This window comes from Pholcus phalangioides, unplaced genomic scaffold (assembly GCF_987345545.1).
Source record: "Pholcus phalangioides strain wild (caught in Gottingen) unplaced genomic scaffold, Ppha-v1.0 ptg000016l_1, whole genome shotgun sequence".
Lineage (NCBI taxonomy): Eukaryota > Metazoa > Arthropoda > Arachnida > Araneae > Pholcidae > Pholcus > Pholcus phalangioides.
Window position 1 is genome coordinate 12612353 of NW_028301609.1, and position 24921 is coordinate 12637273.

At 34.4% G+C, this 24921-nt stretch overlaps 1 protein-coding gene across 2 annotated transcripts; it reads right to left on the reverse strand.

Moving 5' to 3' along the window:
• Positions 1-198: 198 nt before the first annotated feature.
• LOC149075074 (alpha-soluble NSF attachment protein-like) lies at positions 199-24346 on the reverse strand. 2 transcript variants are annotated; one of them, XM_089245630.1, is made up of 10 exons: positions 24115-24346; positions 21683-21762; positions 20075-20191; positions 17519-17565; positions 14703-14780; positions 10643-10698; positions 9045-9129; positions 6542-6646; positions 3722-3790; positions 199-616 (listed from the first exon to the last, which is right to left on the reverse strand). In XM_089245630.1, the coding sequence occupies exons 1-10, from the start codon at positions 24204-24206 to the stop codon at positions 467-469; spliced, it is 879 nt and encodes a 292-aa protein (XP_089101756.1). In that variant the 5' UTR covers positions 24207-24346; the 3' UTR covers positions 199-466. The 2 variants fall into 2 exon arrangements, with proteins under 2 accessions (XP_089101756.1, XP_089101757.1); XM_089245631.1 differs by having other exon boundaries at positions 24095-24328.
• Between the last annotated feature and the right edge of the window lie 575 nt (positions 24347-24921).

The following is a 24921-nucleotide window of genomic DNA, read 5'->3' on the forward strand; positions in this document are numbered from 1 at the left end:
GAATCCTTTTTCCAGCATAAATGCAAAGTAATCCATGTACATGTAAAGTAGTCCGAATTATGGTATGGCTTCTTGTTTGCATAATAAAACAATGTTGAAACAAAATCCATGAAGATCATTTTGTGAAAATTTGCACAAATTAAGTATGTTTAATAAAATATTCAGATTGGAAAAAAAAACAACTTATATTTACCAAAATGTCTTACAAAGTATTTAATGGGGGAAAAAGACAAACTTTCCTCATCTTTTGGCCTATCATATAAAAATGACAAAATACATCTTATTTTCAGCATCCGGGTAGGATGTTATTTACAGAAATATATATATTTTATACAAATACTGGGGGCAAAAAATATGGATATACAAGTATATACAAACATAAAGCCAGATATGAAAAAAATATAAAGATTCTTTTTTTTTCCTTCTCTCACAGAATCCACAGCAGAGGACAAATCAGTTTAAAAATCTAACGCAAATCAGGCATGTCTTGGCAAGTCTTTTTAATACGAAGTAGAATGGTGGTGTACCACTGGTCCAGACGAGATATTGTGTCATACTCTGTTACAGCGTCTGTGAAGCCGTCAATATCTTGTTCCTCCAACTTCTCAATCAAAGCCTTCAGAAAAGAAAATAATTCACATTGGTCAATCTAAACTCTAATTAACCCCACTCTAAGGAGGGCACAGAGAAGAGCCGTGAACGTTCTTGACAGCACACAGGACTTAACCTATGAAGAGAGACTTGATATATATTTTTTAAATATGTTTACATGGAAGGGTGCAGGTGTCGGGGGATATGATTGAAGGGTTTAAAATTGTCAACGGGATGGACCATGAGCTATTAATACTCCTTCAATCAACTGCTTTGACAAGGGGACACCAGTATCATTTAGTAAGGGACAACTTCGGGTTGTAGTGTCAGAGAATTTTGCTCTAATAGGGCTGTGAACGAATTTAATAGCTTACCCCCGAAGATCATTTTTTATGGGCAGTGTATTATATTTCATAATTATTGGTTTCTTATTGCTTTTACTGGGTTACTGTATTTTTGATGTAGCTTAGATATATTTGAAATCCATATTTTTTATGGGCATCTTTTCTTCCGCCACCTTGTTGAGCATTTTGCCTGTTGTGGCTTTTGTATTTGTAATTATTCAGGCTAGTACCCAGAAACACACTGAAACGCCTCAGTGTTATATCTTCTATGTATGAATGACAATATTCATATCATAGAGCAGGGGTGCACAACCTCCGGTCTGCAGGCCAAACGCTAAGGTGTTCTGGCATAAGAGACTGGCAAAAAGTTTTCCAGTAGAAAAGTATCAGTATTGAAAGGCTGACCACATTTCCTTTATAAAATTGTTGAAGGCAAAAATGGAGAACCACAGCTAAGGCCCAAAAATCGGCAATGGATCGAAATAGAGGGCCACTGCAAGTTGCAATTGGTTGAAATGCAATTCACAAAAAAGTACATGTTTAACAAATATGTAAGATGGATGGGGGAACTATATAACCAGCATTTCTTGGGGCATTCCTGAACTTTTCCATAATTTTTGCCATCCTGATTTTTTTTTTTTGTAAAAATATCACGTTTTTTCTCCCCTACATTTTTAAAAAAGCTTACTCAAATTCTTATTTACTGAAATCAAGGATTAAAATTATTTTTCCTGCTTATAATTTACATTATAATAATTATGACTGCAAACATGAATATTCATCTCGCATGTTTGCATGTTAAAAGGTTTTTATTACATTCATTTCAATCCACTTTAATTTACAATAGTACTTCATTTCTCACCATTGGTAGTTTAAGATTTTAGTAATGAGTAATGTTCTAGCAACATTTTTGTTGAAAATTGATTTCTCATACTTGGGATCCCAATTTCTCATATTTTTTCCGGGAAATAAGGTCAGACTGGAAATGAATATACAGTCGAACCTTGCTACAGTGAACTCTCGGTTGTAGTGAACTGTCTGAGTGGTCCCAACTGAACACCTATCCAACTAATGTTATTTTAAACACTTATAGTGAACTGCAGAGAAAATTAAAGTCAGCTTATAGTGACTCTATCCACCATTTCTAGAAGTCCACTGGTCCAATACAAGGCCCACTCTTTTCAAACCACTCCTTGAAAAATAGTGGAACAGACCTAGAAGCATCTGACGTCCCACTCCTTTCTATGTCCTGTTGCTGTCTTCATATTCAAATTCCCTTTATTTTCCATTGAAAATGTGGAGAAAAACTTTGGACTCTTTCCTAACCATCAATAAGAAAATTGATGAACTTTACTTGAAATCGAAATGTATCCAATCAAAAATAACAATTTTTTTCCATGGGAAGTAAAACTAAAAGTATTACTACTTCAAAATAGAGAGAGAATTATTAATATTTGATTACATAATAATTATCTCTCTCTATTTAAGTGAATAATTTATTAGTACATTGTGTTATCGCAGTGAATGCTTCCAACAAAACCACCATCAAATGCTAAGAAATATCAATGTTTCAACCAATTCGGATATAATGAACCTTGGGTTCATTGCATTTAGTGCAGATGATTGGGTAAAGCAGATGGTTCACTATAACGGGTTTTGATATATATATATATGGCCTGCGGACTGAAAAAGTTGTGCACCCCATGCTATAGGGTGCTCCAAAACTCTGCTACCAAAATTAGAGCAGTGACAGTACACATCAAGACAAACATCTAACATTTTTCCCAATGGTACCCCGGGTTGTAATCTTATTATGGGGATTCTTGCACTTTAGAGGTCGCCAAAATATGGCAACCTTACATCACGAAGAACAAACAAGTAAATTTCTTTTCAAAGCAGTTATTACTACTAGAGGAAAAAAGAAATGTCTCATGTATCCTTTTCAACAGTTTCCATAGGTGGAGAAAATAATTTTTTCCACTCACTCCCAGGGCTACTTTAAGATCGGGGTTCACCTTCTGTGTCTGAGTGTCTGATGGACACTGTAAAAAAAAAAAAAGAATGCCATGGACCCCTGTACAGAATATTAACCAGCATATAATATAAGAAGTTCATTTTTGAAAAATAGGCCCAATATTTCCAATAACTTCATGCCTATAGGCATATAGTCAGAGTCATCCCTCAATTAGGTAAACTGGTGCTGCAGAATTTTGTCTGTTCCTCGCTAAATTAATACGTACATTTCTTAGTGATTTGCCACAATGGCTACATTTATGCACATTAAATTTTTTTTTTTTGGGGGGGGGGGAACATTTTTCTTCAAAATTAGGTATTTTTTTCAATCATGGCTGAAATAATTTGGGAAATACAAGAACTTTTCTGCAGCAGAAATTCTGGAAATTTGACAGATATAGCAAAAGATTTATATTATACGTATCCTCTTTACATTGCAAGATACCCTTTTCAATATACACAAAATTATATTGTTTCATTGAGCTTTGATAACCAAGGTTTTGGTTATCTGCGGCATTTTTCATACACAGATCTTGGAAAATTAGGAGCAGTAAATGACTTATTACAGAATGCTTTGCATGCGACTTACGTGCAAAATAAATTTTTTTTTTTTTTTAAAATGAGCATGTTAGATAAAAACAATTTTTTAAGCTACACAGATTTTTGAAAATTAAGATTGTTTACTAATGTCTAAAGAAATAAATTCAATGAATTTATTTCAATTATTAGCAATTAACAGAAGAGTTAAGACAAAAAAAAGTAAAATTACTTGCCTTCAGAAGTCGACATTCTCTAGAGTCTGAAAAAGATGGTGACATTTCTTCATAACGAGCAACTGCTTGCTAAGAAGGGGAGAGAAAACTAAGTTGTAGGGTACCAGTTTTCTGATAAATCATCAATATCATGCAAATTAAACTTTCATTCAAATAAATACTTCAGTTATGCTGTAATAAATACTACTACAAAGGAACCTTGTTTATATGTCTCTCAGTTACACAACTTATATATTTATACAATGGTTGGCTTCGGTCAAAATTGGTTTCTATGTAGTTTTATGTTGAAATATTTCATTTATACAACCCAAAACTTGCCAAGTGATAGTATTATACAGTGAAACCTGTCTAAGACGAACAACTGTATGAGACAAAAACCTGTCTTGAATGGAATCAAAAGATACTCTGTTCAATGACTATTTTGCTTTGATGTGCACCTTCTATAAAATGTGAATCAGTCTAAAACAGGATACTATTTCAGTCTTTTGACATTCCGTTTTGTGCAGGTTTCACTGTATTTACATAAAAATAAGTTATTGTTGTTTTGTACCCTGAATGTTCTCTATGCATACCAGCACTGGACAAACCTATTGCCAGAGACATGTAAAAATATTTACTAGGCATGTATTTTTTCCAACCAAATGCTTGATGCGATACATAAAAAAATGAAAAAAAATTAAAACACATATCTTATGTTTCGACTATAGTCAGTCGTTGGTGTATGCAAAGGGAGGGGTTTGGGTTATAAGGCCCCCCAGCTGAGATTACAGTGTCATTTTGTAGAAAATAATGTAAAAAAAAACCTTACAGAGGGAAACAAATTTGAACCCCCCCCCCCCCCAAGAAAATTTTGTATGTGCCTATGTAGGCAGTGATGCAATTGTTTCTAAAACGTCACTTCTTTGTGAGTGACATTCGACATAAAAGCTTTAAAAGACTAATTTTTACGTTTCTGAGGGATCAGTCATTTTACGACTCATTACGATAACTATGGGTGCATAATAAGTCAAATATGGGGTTTTATGGCATACACATATCATGTCTAGAAAGCTTACTGGAAGGGGCTCTGTGAAATTAATGACACATGTAAAATGGGTGCGTTATTTAGATACTTTTTAAATAATTGTTATTCTGGAGTTGCTAACTAATCATTTAGTTTCCAGCTTTGCCCTTGTTCGGCAGCTGTGATGGATTAGTCAGTGCATTTTATTTTATTTCTAGTCCCTAAAATTTTGCAGCCAGGTGCTGCTGCATCCCTTGTAACTGCCCAAGTCCAGCCCTAATATGTAAATTGGCCACCCCAAAATCATCGGAAGATGAAGGAAAACACCATCAATTTTTGAAGAACACTGACTTTTTGTGACACTTGCTTGATGTTTTTTTTTTCACTTCACGACTGATGATGGCAGTCTTTCCATGACCGATGTTTATATCCGTAACACAACTTGTACAAAAACGAAAAGTCAGCCCTCTTCTGGAACGTTTGATGAAAGGAAATTCATCGGAATAAGTATCTTTAAAATTGATTAAATATGTTTTTGCTTATCATTATTCATGCTTTGTTATATCGCACGTACGTAACTTCAACAAAAGAAATTTTGACCATATACGCGTCACAATAATCTTCAATTATTATCCAGGACTATTGGCTGCTAAGCCATTTCCCTGCACGATAAGACAAACAACTTTCTTGTTACCATCAGAGGGTTTGTAAAACTTCCTTAAAAAGGGAATTTCCCCATTTACGACGTGTGACGTCATTTCGAAAGGGGAAAAAAAGAGGCTTCATGCCCCACAAGAAATTCCTTAGGGATTGTTTTCATAAGCGGGGATTTTTTTAATGAAGTAGGGAATTTTTAGGGACAATTAGGGATTTTTGTGATTTTCGTAAAAATTCGGGAGATTTAAGAACATTTCGGGAGATTCCCGAAAAATTCGGGAGACTTGGCAGCTATGTAAACAGTAACTAACATACTGACTTCTTTCCAGGAACCAACATTGTGAAAAATTATATTAGATTGATCTAAAATTTTCATTTAGTGACCGCATTAATTTTATGAGGATCAGCATCCATTGTCCAAAAAATTGATGAATTTGAGGCTGTATCTAATGGGATGTATTAATGGGAGGGGGGGTAAGGCAAATAAGATTGGGAAACTCTGTGCTGCTTTTCATCATATCAACAGTCACGGTAGTGATAAGGCAGATTCAGATGATTTTTATTAAAAATTTAGCCTATTCATTTTGATTTTTTAAAGAGGATTTATGCCAATAACTATTACATAAATTCCTTTATTTTTGCTCTCCTTTTTTAACATTGAGAAATAATTTATACAATGAAAAAATTAAATCTGAAAATAATATTTAGTAATATTTATTGTGTGTGTGTGGGCATGTGAAATTTAAGATTAATTCGGGCTTGTATTATTTAAAGTCACATGCATGACCAGGCATATGAATTTTTGGAGATTTGTCCAGCCCTGATACATACCAATAATAATACCCATGCTAAAGATTAAATATATAAGCACAATCCCGCTATTTCAATATGTTTAAACTCATCATTCAATTACGAAGAACAGCAATAAAATAAAATTTAGTAAGTTGCCAAGAAATGCATGATTAATGAGTATTTAAAATGTTTATGAAAATCTCTCACAATATTAAAAAAAAAGTGTGATTAACAATCACGTAAAGTATTTAAAATAATTGAGTAAAATTATCTAACTGTAACAAAGCTCTTTCTTTCTGTGGAGAGATTAAAAAAATCAACTCCAAAGTTGATTTTTATATATCAAATTTATTTATGAAGAAAATTACCTGTGCATTCAGTAAATCCACACAGAGATGACAAAGTCCAGCTCTGAAGAAATATTCCTTGGCGCTGTATTTCAGTAAGGAATTATCAAGAGATGATGCCGCTATCTGCAACATAAATCATAATCACTAGAGCCCGGATTATATGCAAATGCATATGTGCATATGCTTTTGCATATTTTGACCTTTTTCAGCATTAATGCATATAAATGCATAAAATCAAAGAATTTTCAGTATAAATGCATATTTTGAAGGTTTATTTGACTCACTCAATTTTTTTTTATAATTTTTCAAATAAATATCGTTCATATAAATAACATATTTTTCAAATAAATATTTTTACAATATCGATTTTTTTCCCGCAGGGGAAATTTAGTGAATGAATACATATTTATAAAGTATTTTACGAATATTACCCGTTTTATTGTAAGGCTATTTCTAGAGATATGTCGTGTTAACTTTTTTTTAGAAATAGTGTCGAAATTTTTTGTTACTGGTGTTTTCGTTATTGAGCAACTACAACGAACTAAAAGTAGAAAAGATGCATTTTAAAAACGCATCTGCTTTTTTTTGCATGGTAATTTTTTTAATGCACATTTTCTCATTTTTTGTACATACTTCGGAATTTTTGACTTTTTCAAGATTTCTAGTGCATATTCTGGAGTATTTAATGCATATTTTGGGATTTTCAGTGTATATTTTGGCATTTTCAGTGTATATTTTGGCATTTTAAGTGCACATTTTGGCATTTTAAGTGCACGTTTTGACATTTTAAGTGCTTATTTTTGTATTTTAAGTGCTTATTTTTGTATTTTAAGTGCTTATTTTTGTATTTTAAGTGCATATTTTTGCATTTTTCAGTGCATATTTGCATATTTTTAGAGCATATTTTGCCACTTTTTTAGTGCATATAATCCGGGCTCTAATAATCACCATGGAGAATCAAAATGTACACTTACTGAACAATAATAATCATTAATGAATCTTAATGTTTAGGCGTGCTATGATGCACTAACATCAAGCAATGTTGAAAACACACAAGGCACTACTTGGTCTCTATGGAGTTGCATTTTAATGAAAAATTTTGCCTCTACAAAGGTTTTTAAATCATAAAATTACAACTATATCAACCCCCATAGCTGTTTCATAAAATTTTTATTAAACTTTATGGTGGCAATGAAAACATATCAATGTCTTGTATTTCATATTTCTGGAATTCTGAAATATTTCACCTTAAAACTCTCTTATTTCAGCAATACTGAACCCAAACGCATTCGTAATAATGCTTCACCTAAGACCATGTTTTCTATCCCCCCCCACCAACCTGTCAGACCAACTGCCAGTAGGCAGAGTCAACTTTTATTCAATGCTTGATAACAGAAGAGAGACTGACGGTTTCTTTCTTTCCCTAAAGAACAGTACAGGATTATGTGTACGGTATAAATAATATAAAAAGATTCCCTTCCTCTGTTGTTTTTTAATATTATTCTCGGAGTTGGAGGTGGGGAGAATGCACTCTCACTTTTGCACAAGATTGAAAAAAATATTCTTTTTTAAAATAGGGGTGGTCTTTTACAGAAGGTTTAATGATTTCTACTGTGGCAGTTATAATATGAATCAGGGGGAAATTTTAAAATGAAATTGATATGCAGCTCAGAGCACGCTAGATTCTGTGGCTTACCAGAGGCACATCAACTGCGAGAACACATCAGCAATCTATGGCATACTTCTACAATTTTGAGTACCATCTGTGTGAGGTAACATATCCATTTCTGATCTGTTCCTGCATGATAATGTTTAATAAAATTTTTGGCTGAAGAAAGTTTTGCTATTAACCCTACACCAGTGATTCTGAAATATCTTGCATCTTAAAAACTCTTTCATTTTGGCAATGACTAGCGCACATAGTCTTAAGAAAACATCTCCTCCATAAAACATGTAAGCATGTTTTATGGAGGAGATGGAAAACTTTCCATCTCCCTCAACCTGTTAGATCAGTTTCCCAACCTTTTTTGTCCCATCGACCCCTCCTTCCGAAAGTTTTCTCCCATTGCCCCCCCCCCACGTAATCCAACCCATAGGATTCTATGTTATACCCGTAGCTTCTACCGCCCCCAGGGGGCATTTATGCCCACGTTGGGAATCACTGTGTTAGATCAACTGCCAGTGGCCGGAGTCTGCTTCTATTCAAAGTTTGATAACAGAAGACGAGACTATTTTCCTTTTACTTTGAGATAATATAGGAATGTGCGTACAGTATAAATAATAGAAAAAGAGTATTTCTCTCCTTTTATTATTATTCTCTGTGTTGGGGGGGGGGGGGGGGGAATTATCAGCTGCACAAGATCCAAAAAAAGTCTTCTTGAAAACAGGTGCAATATTTTACAGAGAATTTAGATTCCCCATGGCAGTTGTAATGCTGATCAGTGAAATTTTAAAGACCACTTTAAGGGTAAAAAAAAAAGGCGTGTCTGAAAAATTACTTTTTATTTACATATCAACATACCTGTTCATAAATATCTATAGCTTTTTCATACTTCTCGAGTTGAGCACAATATTTTGCAACGCTAAGGGAACATTTATTAGCTGAACTAAGGAAAAAAAAAATACAGAAATCAATCATTTTTATCAATTATCACAAAAAATTACTGATTTTATACGACTTACGGGTCATTCAAATATTACGTCATCATCGATGGGGGGGGGGGGGTTCTGATTTGCTGACTTTTTATGACAAGGGGGGAGGGGGGGTTTGGATAATGCTTACGTCATCGACCACCCTTTATGAAAATATGAGTTAGGATTCAGAGGGGCAGAGCTGATGGCAAAATTTTGCTGACAAGAGGGGGGGGGGGGGAGTCAGCGTTTTGCTGACTTTTGCTGACAAGGGAGAGGAGGGGGGTCAAAAATAGCTAAAAATTTGCTTACGTAATACTTGAACAGCCCCTTATCTCTATTTTTAACATTGATCACATTCAAATACATGTTATAATGAGAATGTATGTTTTCTATAGTTTATTACTAATACATAACCGCACATGCACCTCATATAAATATTTCTAACAAATTCATATACAGAAGAACATATGTGTGGAAATATGTGTGGCTCTAACATATTTATGCTAGAGTTGTTATGCTTGTTTAGCGTTATTCCAGTGCTGTTGCCTGTCTTCCATATTTTGAAGTGGAAATGACAAGTGCCTGAATTCATAGGCATCTTAAAACATTCCTGGGGAAACCTGCAATACAGATAGGGCCTCATGAAAATGAGATATGGTTAAAATATTTGAGAATGAGTGTGTAAATTGGTAGGTAGGAAATTTCAAGTTAGGTAAGGGTTCTCAGAAAAATCACTTTGCTTGGAGGCCCATGCTGTTTTCAAGATGGCCCTGCTTAAATTTTCATGTTATGTAAGTATTGTGTTGAATGTCTGTTCGCTCCCTTGCATAGTTTACTTTTTTCTTTTCTTTCAAAGTTCTGTATATGGCCATAGGAAATTGAGTCAATAACCAAATGAGTTGTACCAAAAGTGTGCATGCATACCTAATAGTCTTGACTGTGTATCTATCTGAAGATGATGTCACTCTCCGCTATTATTAGGAAAGCTTTAGCAGGCTAATGCGAGAGGACGTGGGTTTGATTCCTTTCAAGGGCAGTTGTGCAGGAATTTTTACTGTTACTACTTAACTATACACACACCTCGTACACATTCCTCATATAGTTTTTAGGCTTCAAATTATAAGTGGAGTGTAATGATTGAATATTTGTACTGTTGTAGGTCTATTACTCTCTGTGGCAAAACTTTTTACTGGGGAAATCGGCTTGCATTCACAGACGTTGGGATTCGAACCCAAGTCCTTGTGATACAAGTCAGTCAATCAACCACATGACTGCACAGCAGCTGTATAGTTTTCTGCAATTTTTGACAATAAAATGATTTATTTGATCCTTTAAATTTTTTGTTTTTATTACACATTTGGAACAATCTCTTTACTCACAGTACGATAAACCAAAAATCCTTTTTTTTTATTTTAAAGCCATAAGGTATATTCAGAATTTCTCATTGAACAAATCAAATGGCTTTACCTAAAATGAAATGCTTACCTTGTTGACTCCTCTCCTCTGTAGAAATCAGCTGCTTGCTCATAACAGGATATTGCCTAAAATGGTCAAAATATTTTCCTGAAAGTCATTGTATGATTCTAGGGCATAAGAAAAATATCATACATCATGAACATGCAATGCCACTTTTTGAAACAAGCCAATTTTATATACATGGTTGATTCTCATGAAATTGGCCTAAATTGTGTCCTCAGCAGTTTACATAAAATATATTTGGCACAGAACTCTTTCTTTTCGTCCATTTCTTTTATATTTCAGTCCATTCGTCATTTATATTTCAGTTTCTGAAAAAAGTTGCCACTCTGTTTTTAATTTCTTAACCAACAGATTTCTAAAATTTGCTTGAACAAATTTCTATTTGTTAAGGAACTGTATTACTCCTGGCTGTCCCAAGCCCATTTTTCAAATTTTAAAATGATAACTTTCTATCCTAAAACAAAAGTATATTCTTTTTTTTCAATAATACAGTAGATGCTCGATATAAAGACCACCTTTGTCTTGTCGAAAATTAACGCTATATTCAGAGGGTCATTCTATCAAAAGTAAAACTTATATGATAGTTTTCTATGAAAACATTTGGGACTTATCCTACCGGTCGTTGTAAGGAATAGTTGCTATAATGTGGGGGGTAGTTACAGCGAGCATCGGCTATATATATTTTTAGAACCAGTATGCTTTCATATTTCATCTGTTTTATAATTTAAAATATTTTTTTAATCTATATAATGAAAATATCGTTTATAGCCAAATGAAAATTTCCCCCATTCCTGACATTTGGAAAACATTGGTTCTAGTCCTACAGCACCAGTTGCCACCTATCAAATTTTGTGTTGAGAAGGTTAACAAGAATAGAGCCATCACTTGAATCTCATTTTAAATCAATTAGAATTGTTAATTAATTCACAAATTAGGTTTATTCAGGAAAAAAAAGGTGAATGTTTTTATTAAATGCCCTTCTCCTGGTTATTTTTTTGTGAGAAATATACAACTGAAAATTATTTTCCCTTTACCACATGTTTCAGTTCAGAGAAATCTATTATTTGTGAAAAAGCACATGCTTAGTTTTTAATCAGTGCTGCAAAACATTTAAAAATGTCTTTCGCCTGCCATTAAGTAACCAGAAAAAAGGTTTGATCATAAGTTAAAAGAGGGGGAAGGGGGAAAAAATCCCAATTCGTTGGTTGCAACATCAAGCTGCAGTAATGTTTAACCTAAAGACTTGCTATGCAATACTTCGAATGCAACTCGTGCTCTAGCAAAACAAAGACAAATTAGAAATCTGTTGTCTCTATAGCACTGACGGAAAAAAAGAGCGAGAAACAAATAAAAACGGAAATGAAAATTGCAATTGACAAAAAAAAAAACCTGTTCAAAAGTATCTGTGCTTGTCCAAGTTGATAGTGAGCTACCAAAGTAGATGGAAATATGTTCCGATTCTCCAGCATTAATATCAAATTAAGTACTGAAAGAGGCAAAATGCCTAATCGGATTTGCCTATTTCTTAAAATGGTTAAATTAAAATTTTTTCACCTTGAATTTTTAACAAACTTCATTGATGACTATATTTAATTTATTAGGGTAAAGAAGTGTTCCTAAGAATATTTTCATTGACATTTATTTTTGATAATTTTTTTAAATTTTGTCTAATTTTGTGAGAATGACTCATATAATTACCACTACTAAACCATACATGTACCTTTTCCATATTCCTCTGTGGAATATCTAACGAATTGGTACATGTTGGAATGTGCGTGTACGTTTAGTGAAACCTGACAAAGCTAGTTTCTGTGTAATGCTTGTTTTGTGTAGTGCTGCCATCTGCCACCAGTTTTTTCCACCTATGATTGAAGTGTAATGATTGAATAATTGTATCATTCCATATATAGTTACTGCAAAACCCTTCCACAGCAAATTTGGTTTGCTATATTCTAATCAAATGGAAGAATATCTTGTGGGATGGGAACAAATACAAATACAACGCCACAACAGGCAAATTGCCCAACGAGGTGGCTGACTTAAGAACATCATGGATCCCTGAGCCATTTTTTGGAGGCCCTACCTACTACTACTACACCACACATGAACCCCCCAACCGCGGAACCCCCCCCAACGAATCGGTACATGCGGGAATGTGCGTGTATGTATAGTGAAACCTGAAATGAAGCTTTGCTGTTTCTCTGTAATGCTTGTTATGTGTAGTACTGCCATCTGCCACTAGTTTTTATAACTATGAGTGAAGTGTTATGATTGAATGATTTATCGTTGTAGGACTGTTGCTCTCTGTGGCAAGACTTTTTAACGGGGAGATCGGCTCGCATTTGCGCCTTAAAGTTGGGATCCTCAGAAAACCAACTTCAGCCGACCACCACTGTGGGGTTCGAACCCGGATCCTCGCATCGCGAGTTCGTCACTATAACCACTCGACCACCACAGCGGCTAAATACCTAGTTTGCAAAACTAAGATTTGCTATAGTGGGTAGGACTGAACATCAAGCTAAGGATATTTACAGGAAATTAAAATACTAATGGAAAGAAAGAATTTGATTTCTCTTTATTGGGAATCTTAATTTAAAATCAGTCTGAAAAAAAGCATGTCTCGTGCTAAAGTGTAATCCATCATCATATATGGAGAAATTGGAATTCTTTACCTGATGCTTACATGAAGAACCAATAAACAAACCAAACAATGAAGAACCAGCAATAAAGGCACACAGCAAGAAAAACTGTGAATAACCAAAGTGAGTTACCAGTCAAATTATGTACAGTGGAATGAAATCCACAAATGATTATGTACAGTGGAATTTCGGTTTACGAGCATAATTCATTCTACAAACATGCTCGCAATCCAAAATACTTGTATATCGAATCAAACTTCCTCAAAGGAAATAATGGAAACCCCAAATCAGAATATTTTACATTGCTCTGCAACGAGCCCTCGGCTAACTGAAAATTTTCTGTGGTAAAAATTTCCAAAATAGTACTTTCTACACAAAGGGTTCTTTTCATTAAATTCTTCCTGACATTGTTCTGAGATCTACGTTACAGTTTTTGGCACATTTTGCTTTGGAAATGGAAACCCCCAATAACAAGAGTGGGAAGAGATGAAGTCCATTTTAGAGCAATTTTCGGAGCAGCAAAATATAGGATTCTGAGCAGTTTTAGCACAGCAAAAATTAAGTTATAGAGCAAAGGATGAATAAATTGGAGACAAAATTAATGTTACAAATAAAAAACAATGAATTAAAAGCAACAATATAATTGATAACAAAAAAAAAAACCCCCCACAAAAATGTATAAAAAAAAATAGCCATATTTTCTAGACAAATTTTTCATGTCAGTCTATTTAAGACAATTAACTCTCTATTGGGAAGTATAAATATTGCCTTTCACTTATTCAATAAAATTCTGTGAAATATGCTGTCATCGTGTTGCATATAGATAGACAATAAAAATATCCCGAAATTTTATACAAAAAATAAAAAACCACCTGCGGCTGAAGGGTTAATACACATATGCATATAATATATATTTCAAATTGGTCTTTCATTAAAATAATAAAAAGAAAAGGAGCCCAGAAAAGAGCTTGGCCTCTTAACTCATTAAGACAGCCTTGTCAGCAGTGATAAAAAACGAACCGTCTGCTTTTTAGTTGCGATCACATGAATCTTAACAGACAAGCCCAAATATGCAAAGCCTCATGTAGACTAGTGGTCATCTAGGAGTCTTGTTTATGTGTACTTGAGAGAACTATCTATCTCATCGTGAAAGACATCCCTCGTATATTGGGCCAAAATTTATTTAAAAATTGTGTGCTCGTCTGAAAAATCACTCGTCATAAACAAAAGTCCCACTGCATATTTTTTGAAGATGACACCCATAGTGTGCCAAACATTTCAGTATTCATAGTTTTCCTTGCTGTTTGCCTGTGTTAAACTATACATTATATATATAAATACTAAAAAAGGACACGGAAAATGTATTTTAAACTTGATTTCATGGTAAAAAATAAAAAAGGATTAGGATTAAAATGTGTGCACAATACCTTCTCTATATCAGCTAAATCATTTTCATATATTTCGGCCGTACTTATCAAGTGTTTGGCAGCAATTGTAAAACGACCCTTTAAAAAAAGAAAAGATGTTCTAAAAATATATATAGACATGCAAAATTTAACAAAGATTCTTTTAATAATTCTGTAGAATCAATGTCACCCATCTCAGCGTTTGTGGAATGATACATGTTCTCTAGAGAACACAGCAGGTTTTATGAGGAAGTTCTAGATACCGACTGACCTGGAGCACTGGTACACAGTTCAACCATCATTTTCCCAGAATTACTTCCAAGTGTGATTAAATAATACTTGAGGGACATTCACATATTACACCGGTATTTGCAGTAGCATTCTACTTGCACTTTTTTTAAGCCATTAAGGCGCATAGGCCTATACATTAGCACGCCGATCTTGCAACGTACGACTACCTGCAGTAGTTCTAATCTGTTTGTGGGTACACAAACTTTCTTTGTGTTCTTTTCCTTTCTTTGTGTCCATTGAAAAAAAAAAAGATTCCAGGTGGGTCCAGTTGAAACAGCTAAAGAAGCTTTCACATCACCATACAAATTACTGAACAATCAATTGTGAATGCTTTCAGTGCATGATCTGCACGCTAATTTATACGTGCCTTTAAATTTAACAATCATTGATAATTATTTAATTATTAAATATTATAATTATAACTAAATATTATAATTATAACTAAATATTATAATTATAACTAAATATTATAATTATAACTAAATATTATAATTATAATTATAATAATTAAATATTATAATCACACATTTTTTTAACAAAGTTTCACACTTAGGACCCTTATTCTCCATATTTTGATCAATGAAATTTTGTCAGCCCAATACTTCCCTTTCGAATATGGTTCATATGTTTCCCACCTTCCTTCAAAGTTTGTATATAGAGTCTTGAGACAACCTGTATAATTAGCTGTCAAATATACAAGGTAGGTTCCATAAGAATTGAAAGTAAAATCATAAAAAATCAAGAAATATAACAAAAAATAATTTATTATTTTTCCAAAAAAATCTTCCTCTAGATTAGGGGCAGTCAACCTTTTCCCAAGCCATGACACAATCAAGATTGTTATCCGCTTTCACAGGACATGAGTATTCTCCCTGTTCCTGTAAAACAGCAGTGGTCCGTGTGCACTTCCCAGGGGCTCCGCGGCCACTTGAGAATAATAAAATAAATCAATAAATTTGATAAACAAACGAAAAAAAAGAGACCTAAAGGGTACCGTCATGTAAATAATGTACTAAAAAGGGCTCCTCGAGTTAACAGGGCTCCGCCATAGACATTATTCGCTGAAAAGGGCTCCGCGAGTCAGAGAAGGTTGAGAGTCGCTGCTGTAAAACATTGTCCGGCTGTCCTCTTATTTTCGTAAAACTGTTAGTTTGTCACTCTTTTGATTTCTAAATCGTTTTATCTTTGAGTCATTAATTATCATAATACAGATTGTGCATGTACTTATATCGGTAGAAGTTCTTCTCACCTACACCATGTTGGGCATAGACACCAGAACCTGAAGGACTCTGGGTGCTTGTCCTCCCTAATAAATTTTTTAAGAGGACTTGACACCCCAAGAATTCGTGAATATACAATGTAATTGTATTAACATAATAATAATTATGTTATCACTCAATATAGGTTTGGCAGCCTAGGAGACCATCATTCATAAGAAAAGGATTGTTTAAAAGTTGAAGAGAATTTCTTCAATTTTTGAAAAGCGTTTGCATGTTACTTCTGATATCATGGCGCGCTACTTGCGGTGCGGGTTGGCCACCTTGGCTTAGGTAATATGCAATGGTCCCATTATGCAATCTACTCAAAGCAAGTGGAGAAGGCTTTTTCCGGAAGCTGCCTCGGGGGGAACTTTGCACAATTGAAATAAAATACCAGCATCTCTATTAAATTCCCTGCCCTGGAGTTTCTCCTTCAACATCAGAAATGTTATAAATATAAAACAGCCAGAAATCGCATAGGACGAGATTCAGACGGTAAGGGGGGGGGGAATGTGGAATGATTTCAATATTACATTCACATATGTTTCAGTTCTGAACAGCTTACAGCAACACATAACGAGAAGGCATTGTGAACTGATATGAAATCTCAGTGCTACATCACAATAACAGCGGCCTGCATGCCACAACATTCTTACAGTCTAGATCTCGCACCATGCGATTTCTAGCTGTTTTTGACGTTGAAGGAGAAACTCTGAGGCAGAAAATTCAATGAAGGTGCTGATACTATTTCACCTGTGCAGAGATCACTGGGGCAGCTTCCAGAAAAAGCCTTCTTTCTCTAGTTGCTTTCAAAAGTGGATTGAACGATGAGGCTATTGCATACCATCTGAGGCAGGGGTAGCCAACTTCTTTCTGTTCATGGGCCAACATGATGGTCAGCTACAGCATCATGTCATGGACCATACCAATGGTGCCACTTCAGTGTATAAGCCGCACATTATTTTAATTAATTAATTATTCAAATTACTTTTGTCATTTGAAAGCAGTTTGTAAAATCAGGAAATCTGCTGTCGGGACTGCTAGCTCAAATATTGATCACAAATTTAATTTATGACAAGGTACTTTTACTTTGTTGGGGGCTGCATGGGCCAGCTGTTAGTTACCCCCTGATCCAATGGAATATATTATGAGGACAAATCATTTTTTTCTGTACCTATATTTGATTTTTTTATGATTTTACACTCATTTCTTATGGAACGCATCTGATACATATCTAAAAAATTAAATAAATTTGCAAATTTAATAGAAAAACATAACATTGCTTACCATATCAGTATATATTTCTACAGCCTTCATGAAACAATTGATAGCCTCTGCAGAAAGGGAAACACAACAAAAATCTTCATTATTCATTGCATTCAATAATAGCACATTACAGAAAGTTATCCAGACGTCCAGGTGTCAACAAACATGACACTTTTACAAAAAATTTTATTTTTTAATAAAAAATTGTTAACAAAAACATATTTTCTTTCAAACCTGGCACAACTCTAGTATATCACCATGGGCAATTAACTACCATGTGAGTTGCGCCGGAAGTGTGAATGTGTGTAACTAACTGTCTCAGTGTGCACATTGTGCTGTGTCTGATTTTTCAGAGCTATCATCTATATTCCAGAAGTGAAGTGCGTGACTGGATATTTGTACCATCGTAGGCTTGTTGCTTTCTGTGGTGAGACTTTTTAATGGGAAGACCGACTTGCATAAGTACCTCAAAGTTGAGAACCACAGAAAACAAACTTCCAGCCGACTACTTTAAAAAAAAAGGCTGCTGCTTAAATCACCAATAAGAATAGGATCATCTAGTTATCTTTTGGGTAACAAACTTGTATGAATTTGGAAAAGCATGTCAAATACCCACTGTAATAAATGAACACTGCTACTACTTAACTGTACATGCATCTTGTTACACATTCTTTTGCAGAATTTCCAACAAAATGGTACATGCTGGAATGTGTGAATGTGTGATATTATATTGTGTGAATCAAACATATTTATGTTGTCAGAGTTGCGCATGATTCGTGTTCTTGCAGGTAACAAACACCACATGAAGTTTACACATATAATCAGAGATGAACCAAATACCCTGAATTTTGGAAAAGGAAGCATAAAAATTTGGTTCACACGTTCCTGAGGATGCATTCTTTCCTAGCTTCCAGAAAAAAATAGAGAGGAAAACCTACCCAACTTTCTCTCCCCTTGTTTTTTTCCCTTCTTTTTACCGTGTGCCATCATTGCGCAACGTTGAAAAAGTGGCTTTACTACTTTGTATACTGTATTGTATCGATACACACACGGGTTGTTAAAGAATAAGATAGATACCTAGTTGCTTCCCTGAATGAGAGGGCCCTGCACAGAATTTTCAAATTGCAGAGTTTTAGTCCCCTGCAGATTTTCTTCCCTCCGGTTACATATCGGAAATTATGATACTTTTGCGGCTATCTGCTGCCATTCAAAGACAGCGTCTATATGCCGTAAATTTGTGTTGTTCCTACAAGATTGTGAATGCTCATTTTTTGAAAAAATCTTAAATGATTTGGAACGCCTGTTCAATTTTTAAAACATTTTCTGAGATCGTTCATAAAAAAAAAACAATCTGCAAAACTCTACCTTGAATGCTCACAGTTTCGTCATCTAGCTGCTATGTGGTAGTCACCATTTTGCTTAGCGAAAATCATGGGTGTGTGCGCAGAATCAGCTTTTGGAGGGGCATAAGGATTTCTTCCACAGAAATTGTGGGTCACTAGCACTCAAAAAGAATTTTAAATTAACATATAGTATAATGTATTTTTTTTCCATATTTTAATTTAATACAAAAATATTTTTAACTTTTGATCTTCTTGGGAGAGCATGGGTTTAAAAAAAACTCATAAAAATGTTATAAGCAGGAAGACACTTTAAATGGGAAACCGTAATGAGAATTACTTAGAGTTGGGACTGTGAAAATAAGTCGTACTAAAATGTTCTAAATGGGAACGTTATAAGCGGGATCATCTTTATATTTGTTTTAGATTTATTACATGTGTGGAATTCCATACGTTATTTCTCAGTGCTAATGAGCTTCTTTGCAAGTTTTTCCTACTAGTAGACAATGAAAGTAAATGAACCTTTGGATAGAACATGTTTTTAGAAATGAATTATTTATTTGATTCACAGAGACACGTCTTTCTCATGCGAATGCAAGCCAATCTCTCCATTAAAAAGTCTCGCCGCAGAGAGCAACAGGCCTACAACAGTAAAATCTTCAAACATTGCACTTCACTCATAGTTCCAAAAATATGTGGTAGACGGCAGCACTATAACAAGCATTACACAGAAACAAGCTTTGCATTAGGTTCACAACACAGACACGCACATTCCAAATGTTCCAATTCATTAGAAGTTCCACAGAGGAATATGGATGAGGTACATGTGTGGTTTAGTGGTAGAGATACCTCCTTCTCCTACCCAGAATATGGCCTGTCACCCTGTCTCAACAAAGAGATATAAGCAGGTGATCAAAGACCTGGGGCATACTGGAAAAAATTCACAGAGATACAAGTGAATTGAATTAGGGGGGGGGGCATACTTTTTTTTCAAGATAATTTTTTCGTGAGGGACCCACTTTCACTCAAAAAGGACCCATATTTTCCAAATAACCTGGGACCCAGGTAAATTAGAGTACAGCGACATCTCTGTATAATAAAGGTACAATCTCTGTATAATAAAAAATACAAAAAAATCTCTACATACAATCGACAATAATAATTTTATTCACAAGTAAAAATTCTGTAAAATTAAATTCACTGATAAGTTAGGATGAATTTATTGAGCCAAACTTACCATGATGATCAGTTTTCTTGTAACAGTTACCAGCATCTACATAAGCAGACGCAGCATCATGATTACTTCCCGTCTTTATATGTAATTTTGCAGCTTCACAATATGCATTTCCAGCAGCTTAAGCGAGAAAAAAATATAGTATTTGAGAGAACGATCTGGAAAAATGCAGTGCAATGTTAAAACTGAATAATAATTTACTCCTGTCCTGTTTTTGACACCCAAAGATAGCTCAGATAGGGAGTAGGTTTTGTAACACCATTTCTTAACCCTTTTGAACCCAAGGACAACTGAAATTTCCAAAGTAATTTGATAGATCTCTAATTCACAGCACATAGGCTGAATTTATCACTCGAGCCTATGTGAATATCATTAATATTTGTTAAATTGCGGAGATACGGGGGGGGGGTCGACTGATAAAAGGTGGAGTCGACTGATCTAATGTATATATGTATATATGAGCTGACATCATCATCATCATCGTGGCCCCCCCTCCAGACTTCCAAGTCAATCTCCGCCTATGGTTACATGCAACTGAAAAATTTTCATTTAGTCAGAATTTAATTTTCAAGTCTGCGTACCATCTACCTTATCTTTATGGATCACGTCTGGTAAGCAGACCACAGGTTGATAAATACCGTTTTTGAGGCTTTTGTGAACAGCAGAAAAAGAAAGCTCTCAGCAGAGATGGGAACTGGAAAGACAAGTCAAAGTTCCACAGGAGGGTGAAAAGAAATAAAGCAGTTAGAACTTGGACGAGTTCACTTTGAGAAGAGATGAGCGTTAAAGAGTTAATATTGGTTCAAGGAAATTTGCGTAACCAGAGTCTTCTTTACTTGAAGATTGTGTGATATCAAGATAGCACCCCCCCCCCTCCCAACTTATTTCAAAAGCCTGTATCTGCTTATGACCCAAGGCATAATTTTACTCAGTTTACTTTTACAGGTTCTTTTGGGACCTGCCTGGTCATTGATCATTTTAGTCGCCTACAGTTATTTTCTACACACAAGAAAGCTAACTAGACTGGGACCTACAATTTATTGCAGATCCCGAAAATCAGCATTTGACATTTATGCTTATTTTTTATACTTACAGAGAGGTTGGTGCACTAATCCCTCAGTGTGAGACTTTCTGAGGTAGAAATCTTTTTCTAGAAATTTCTGTTGTACCTCCAGGTCAGGAAAGTTTTTGACATGGACAAATTGGGTATAGAACTCGCCACACCTCTAAATATCCTTTGGTACTGAAGGCAAGTATCTTACCGACCTGAGCTAAAGCACCCCGACCTGCCCAAGTTATAGGGACCTGGAAGAGCTGATGTCAATCTGTTCCAAGTGACATCGCAACCATAAATTAACCATAAGAAACAAATCAAGTAATTATTTTTAACTGTTGAACGTGACATTAAATAAAACAGATATAATAAGCAAGGTAGTTAATTAAAAATAATTTCAAACAATGATTTTTTTTATAATTTTTAAAATATAATTTGATTTAACAATTTGTAATTAAGATTATTTTTTGTTACAATCAACTTACACAAACAAACAAGATTTTGGACAATTTGACAAATTCGAATGCTAAGATCTGGCCAAAAAAAAACAATCTTACCACTCCAACTTTTTCCCATTTTGAAAGAATTGGCGGCTCTCCGGTAACATTCACAAGCATCTTCTAAGCGGGAACTATTTCTGAAAATATTTAACATATCTTAAATAAAAGATGTAAATACTAACAAAACAGCCATACAATTGCATTCAACACTTGACACATAATACAATAGTGACTTCAAGACCACTTTGCAAAGCTTTGCTGAATTAAATATGTTTGAATGATATAAAACCATTGTAGGGTTTTGTTCCTTCCTTGTACAGTACATACTGTTTTCCACTATGGACTATGTTATCTTTAATTTTTTCTCGTTGGATTATTTCATTTCGGAATTTGGATATCATTGTCTCTCAGGTTGTATCTTCAGTATTTCAGTTTTTATTTTACTACTTTGAATATACTAGCCATAATATATGGAATTTTAGTCCCGCAAAAATCATATTTTTATAAACCAAACCTAGAGACTTTCATGCCCTGATGTTTATATTATTTAAAACAGAGTTCAGGTTTCTATTTTTTATTACAGAGAATTTTTATTTATACATCAGGAGGATTATATTATTAAACGAGATATAATTTTTTTATTTTTTATTGGAGTGTTCATTCCAAAATCATGTTATTGTTCAATTTATGTGTTGCTTCATTTCCAATCTCAACCCCCTTATTTAATGTAAAATGTTTTATTTTTAATTTCAATCCTTTATAGTGTTTTGTTTGTTTTTGTTTTATCATTCTTGTCAGCAATTTCTTTCTTTGGCAATAAAGACATCCAAAAGCATGACTCAGTTTCACTTATGGCGAGTTTTCGTCCTGCTTTCAGATGTTTTTCTCGCCAAGGAAGAAGAAAAAACGCCAAAAGAGATTATATATAATATAGCTGTTCTACCACAGCTTAATTTAATTTCATAGAATGCTGGATATGTATACAGAGCCATACATTTATTTGGTGTACAGCAAAACCGAAAGTAATGCCACTCCTCTGTCCATTCTGAGAGTGCATGTGGATTAGTGACAAGTGGATGTACAAGATTTGATAATTTAAATCAGGACTCCGGCTAGAGAATCCACTGTTAACCCAGTTGATAGAGTATAAAACTGGCAGTACGAAAGTTGATGGTTCAAAATCTTTGTCATAACCTTAGAATTTCCCCCCTCTTTTATTTCATCTTTGATTTTTTCGGATGTATATATCTATTCATTTTTCTTTGCTTTTCACTTGTATGCAAAGCTGATATTAGGCATCACATCATCCTCAGACGTGGCCACTGCAGAGCCTCTATTTTTTTTGAGCCTCCTTCATTTTTACTTATATTCGGGGGGGGGGGGAAATGAAGGGTCACGCGCTATGTGCTTTCTCTTTCTTTCAAACCGAGCACAACTCAGGTCTATCAATATCTACAGGCGATTTACTACCTAGTGAGTTGTGCCGGAAGTGTAACTGTGTGTGTACTTAAGTCTGAGTACATATGTAGTGTTTGATTTTTCAGTGCCATCTATACGAAATAAAAGTGAAATCGCATCACACGAATTATAATAGATAATTATTTTTCAAAAGATATGGCAAGCCAGCGACATGACAAACAAATCTGCTGTACATCAAATAAATGTCTAGTCTCACGTGTCTTTTCAGCAAGGCCCATGACCTCACTTCTACTACTTACCCAAACATGCACCTCGTACACATTCCTCTACGGAATTTTGAATGAATCGGCACGTGCCGGAATGTGTTCCAAGTGTATGCTTGGTCCTGACGTATTTATATAGTGAGTTGCGCCTGTTTCGTGTTCATGCTGCCATCTGGTTGGAAATGCTTGAAATTTCACGTTTTGTCAGTATCGTGTTATAGGCCTGCCTGCTCTTTGCGGAGTGCATGACCTCACTGCAAGTCTTCTGCAGCATATGTAACCTCTGCAAACCACCACCACCCCCCCCCCAGATATCACAATTACAGCTCATTAGAGGTCACGTTTATCTTGTCAGTCTTCATCATAAGAGCTTTAGCTTGCACTTGATAAAGTTTTTTTTTATTGCAGTAAAACCCTCTTTTACAGACACCGGCAGGACAAAAAAAAATTGTCTGTAAAAGAAGGGTGACCGTTAATCAGGTTATTTTGAGAAATGCATACATTACTCACACAGGAAAATTAATATTTGGCCGTAAAAGAGGGGTGTCCGTTAAGATGGGTTTTAATGTATTGGCAATTATGTCAGGAATACAACTTGTATGTGAGCAAGTTCCTCTTGATTAGTTAAATATTGTGTTTTGTGAAAAATAAAAATTGAGAGTCTAATTCTATTCAAAAAGAATCAAAGTATTGAACAAGTATTTTCAAAAAGCCAATTAAAGTAAATAAACAAATTTTATGTTTATTTGATTATGTTGATTTTTGCGCAATAAATAATAATAACCACCTCCAACAACACATCATTACCCAAACAAACTGCTGAAAAATCCTTGAGCAGATTTGACCCTTTTCTCAGCTTCGCCCATGAGTTCCTTGCCTTTCTTTTCGTGGTCAACCATAATTACAACAATAAATTAAGTTGATTAATTATTATAAATTAATAAATTATATCTTTCAACAAAATGAAACACCCGAAATAGAAAATCAACAGCTGCAAATGAATGTTAGTGACGAAATTGTAGTTGTAGTTTTGCACTTCCGATGTACGGGGGGGGGAGGGATATAAATACACAAATTTCTTTATTGATTTTATTTGAACTCAAGATTTGAAAAAGATAAATGAAATGTAACAATTTAAGAAATTTATTTTGAATTTAATGTGAATTCGTTTTATTTTTAATTTTGTGATTCGTGTATGACGTCATAGATTTTAAAAGAAATCACCGACAAGTAATGTGACCATATAATCTGTATATTCCCCGGGACAATCTAGACAAAACGATTTTGATGATTAGCACTATTTTTGAATAAAAATATGAATATTCATCAAAATTCACGGAAATGTTTCATTTTCTGATTGGCGATTTTCGTTGATTTCACCAATCGACCACGCATCGACATCATCGTTGTGAAACCTCTTTACCCCGACCCTCTGGAAAACGTCATCGGAAAAATAAAACCGATTACGTAACAGCTGCTACTATGATAGTAGTACTATCCATGGAGGAAAGAATAACTTTTATTTACTATTATTTTATATTTTATATTATTTATTACAATATTTTATTAACTGTTATTCTTTCCTACATGACAAAACTATCTGATATTTATGAA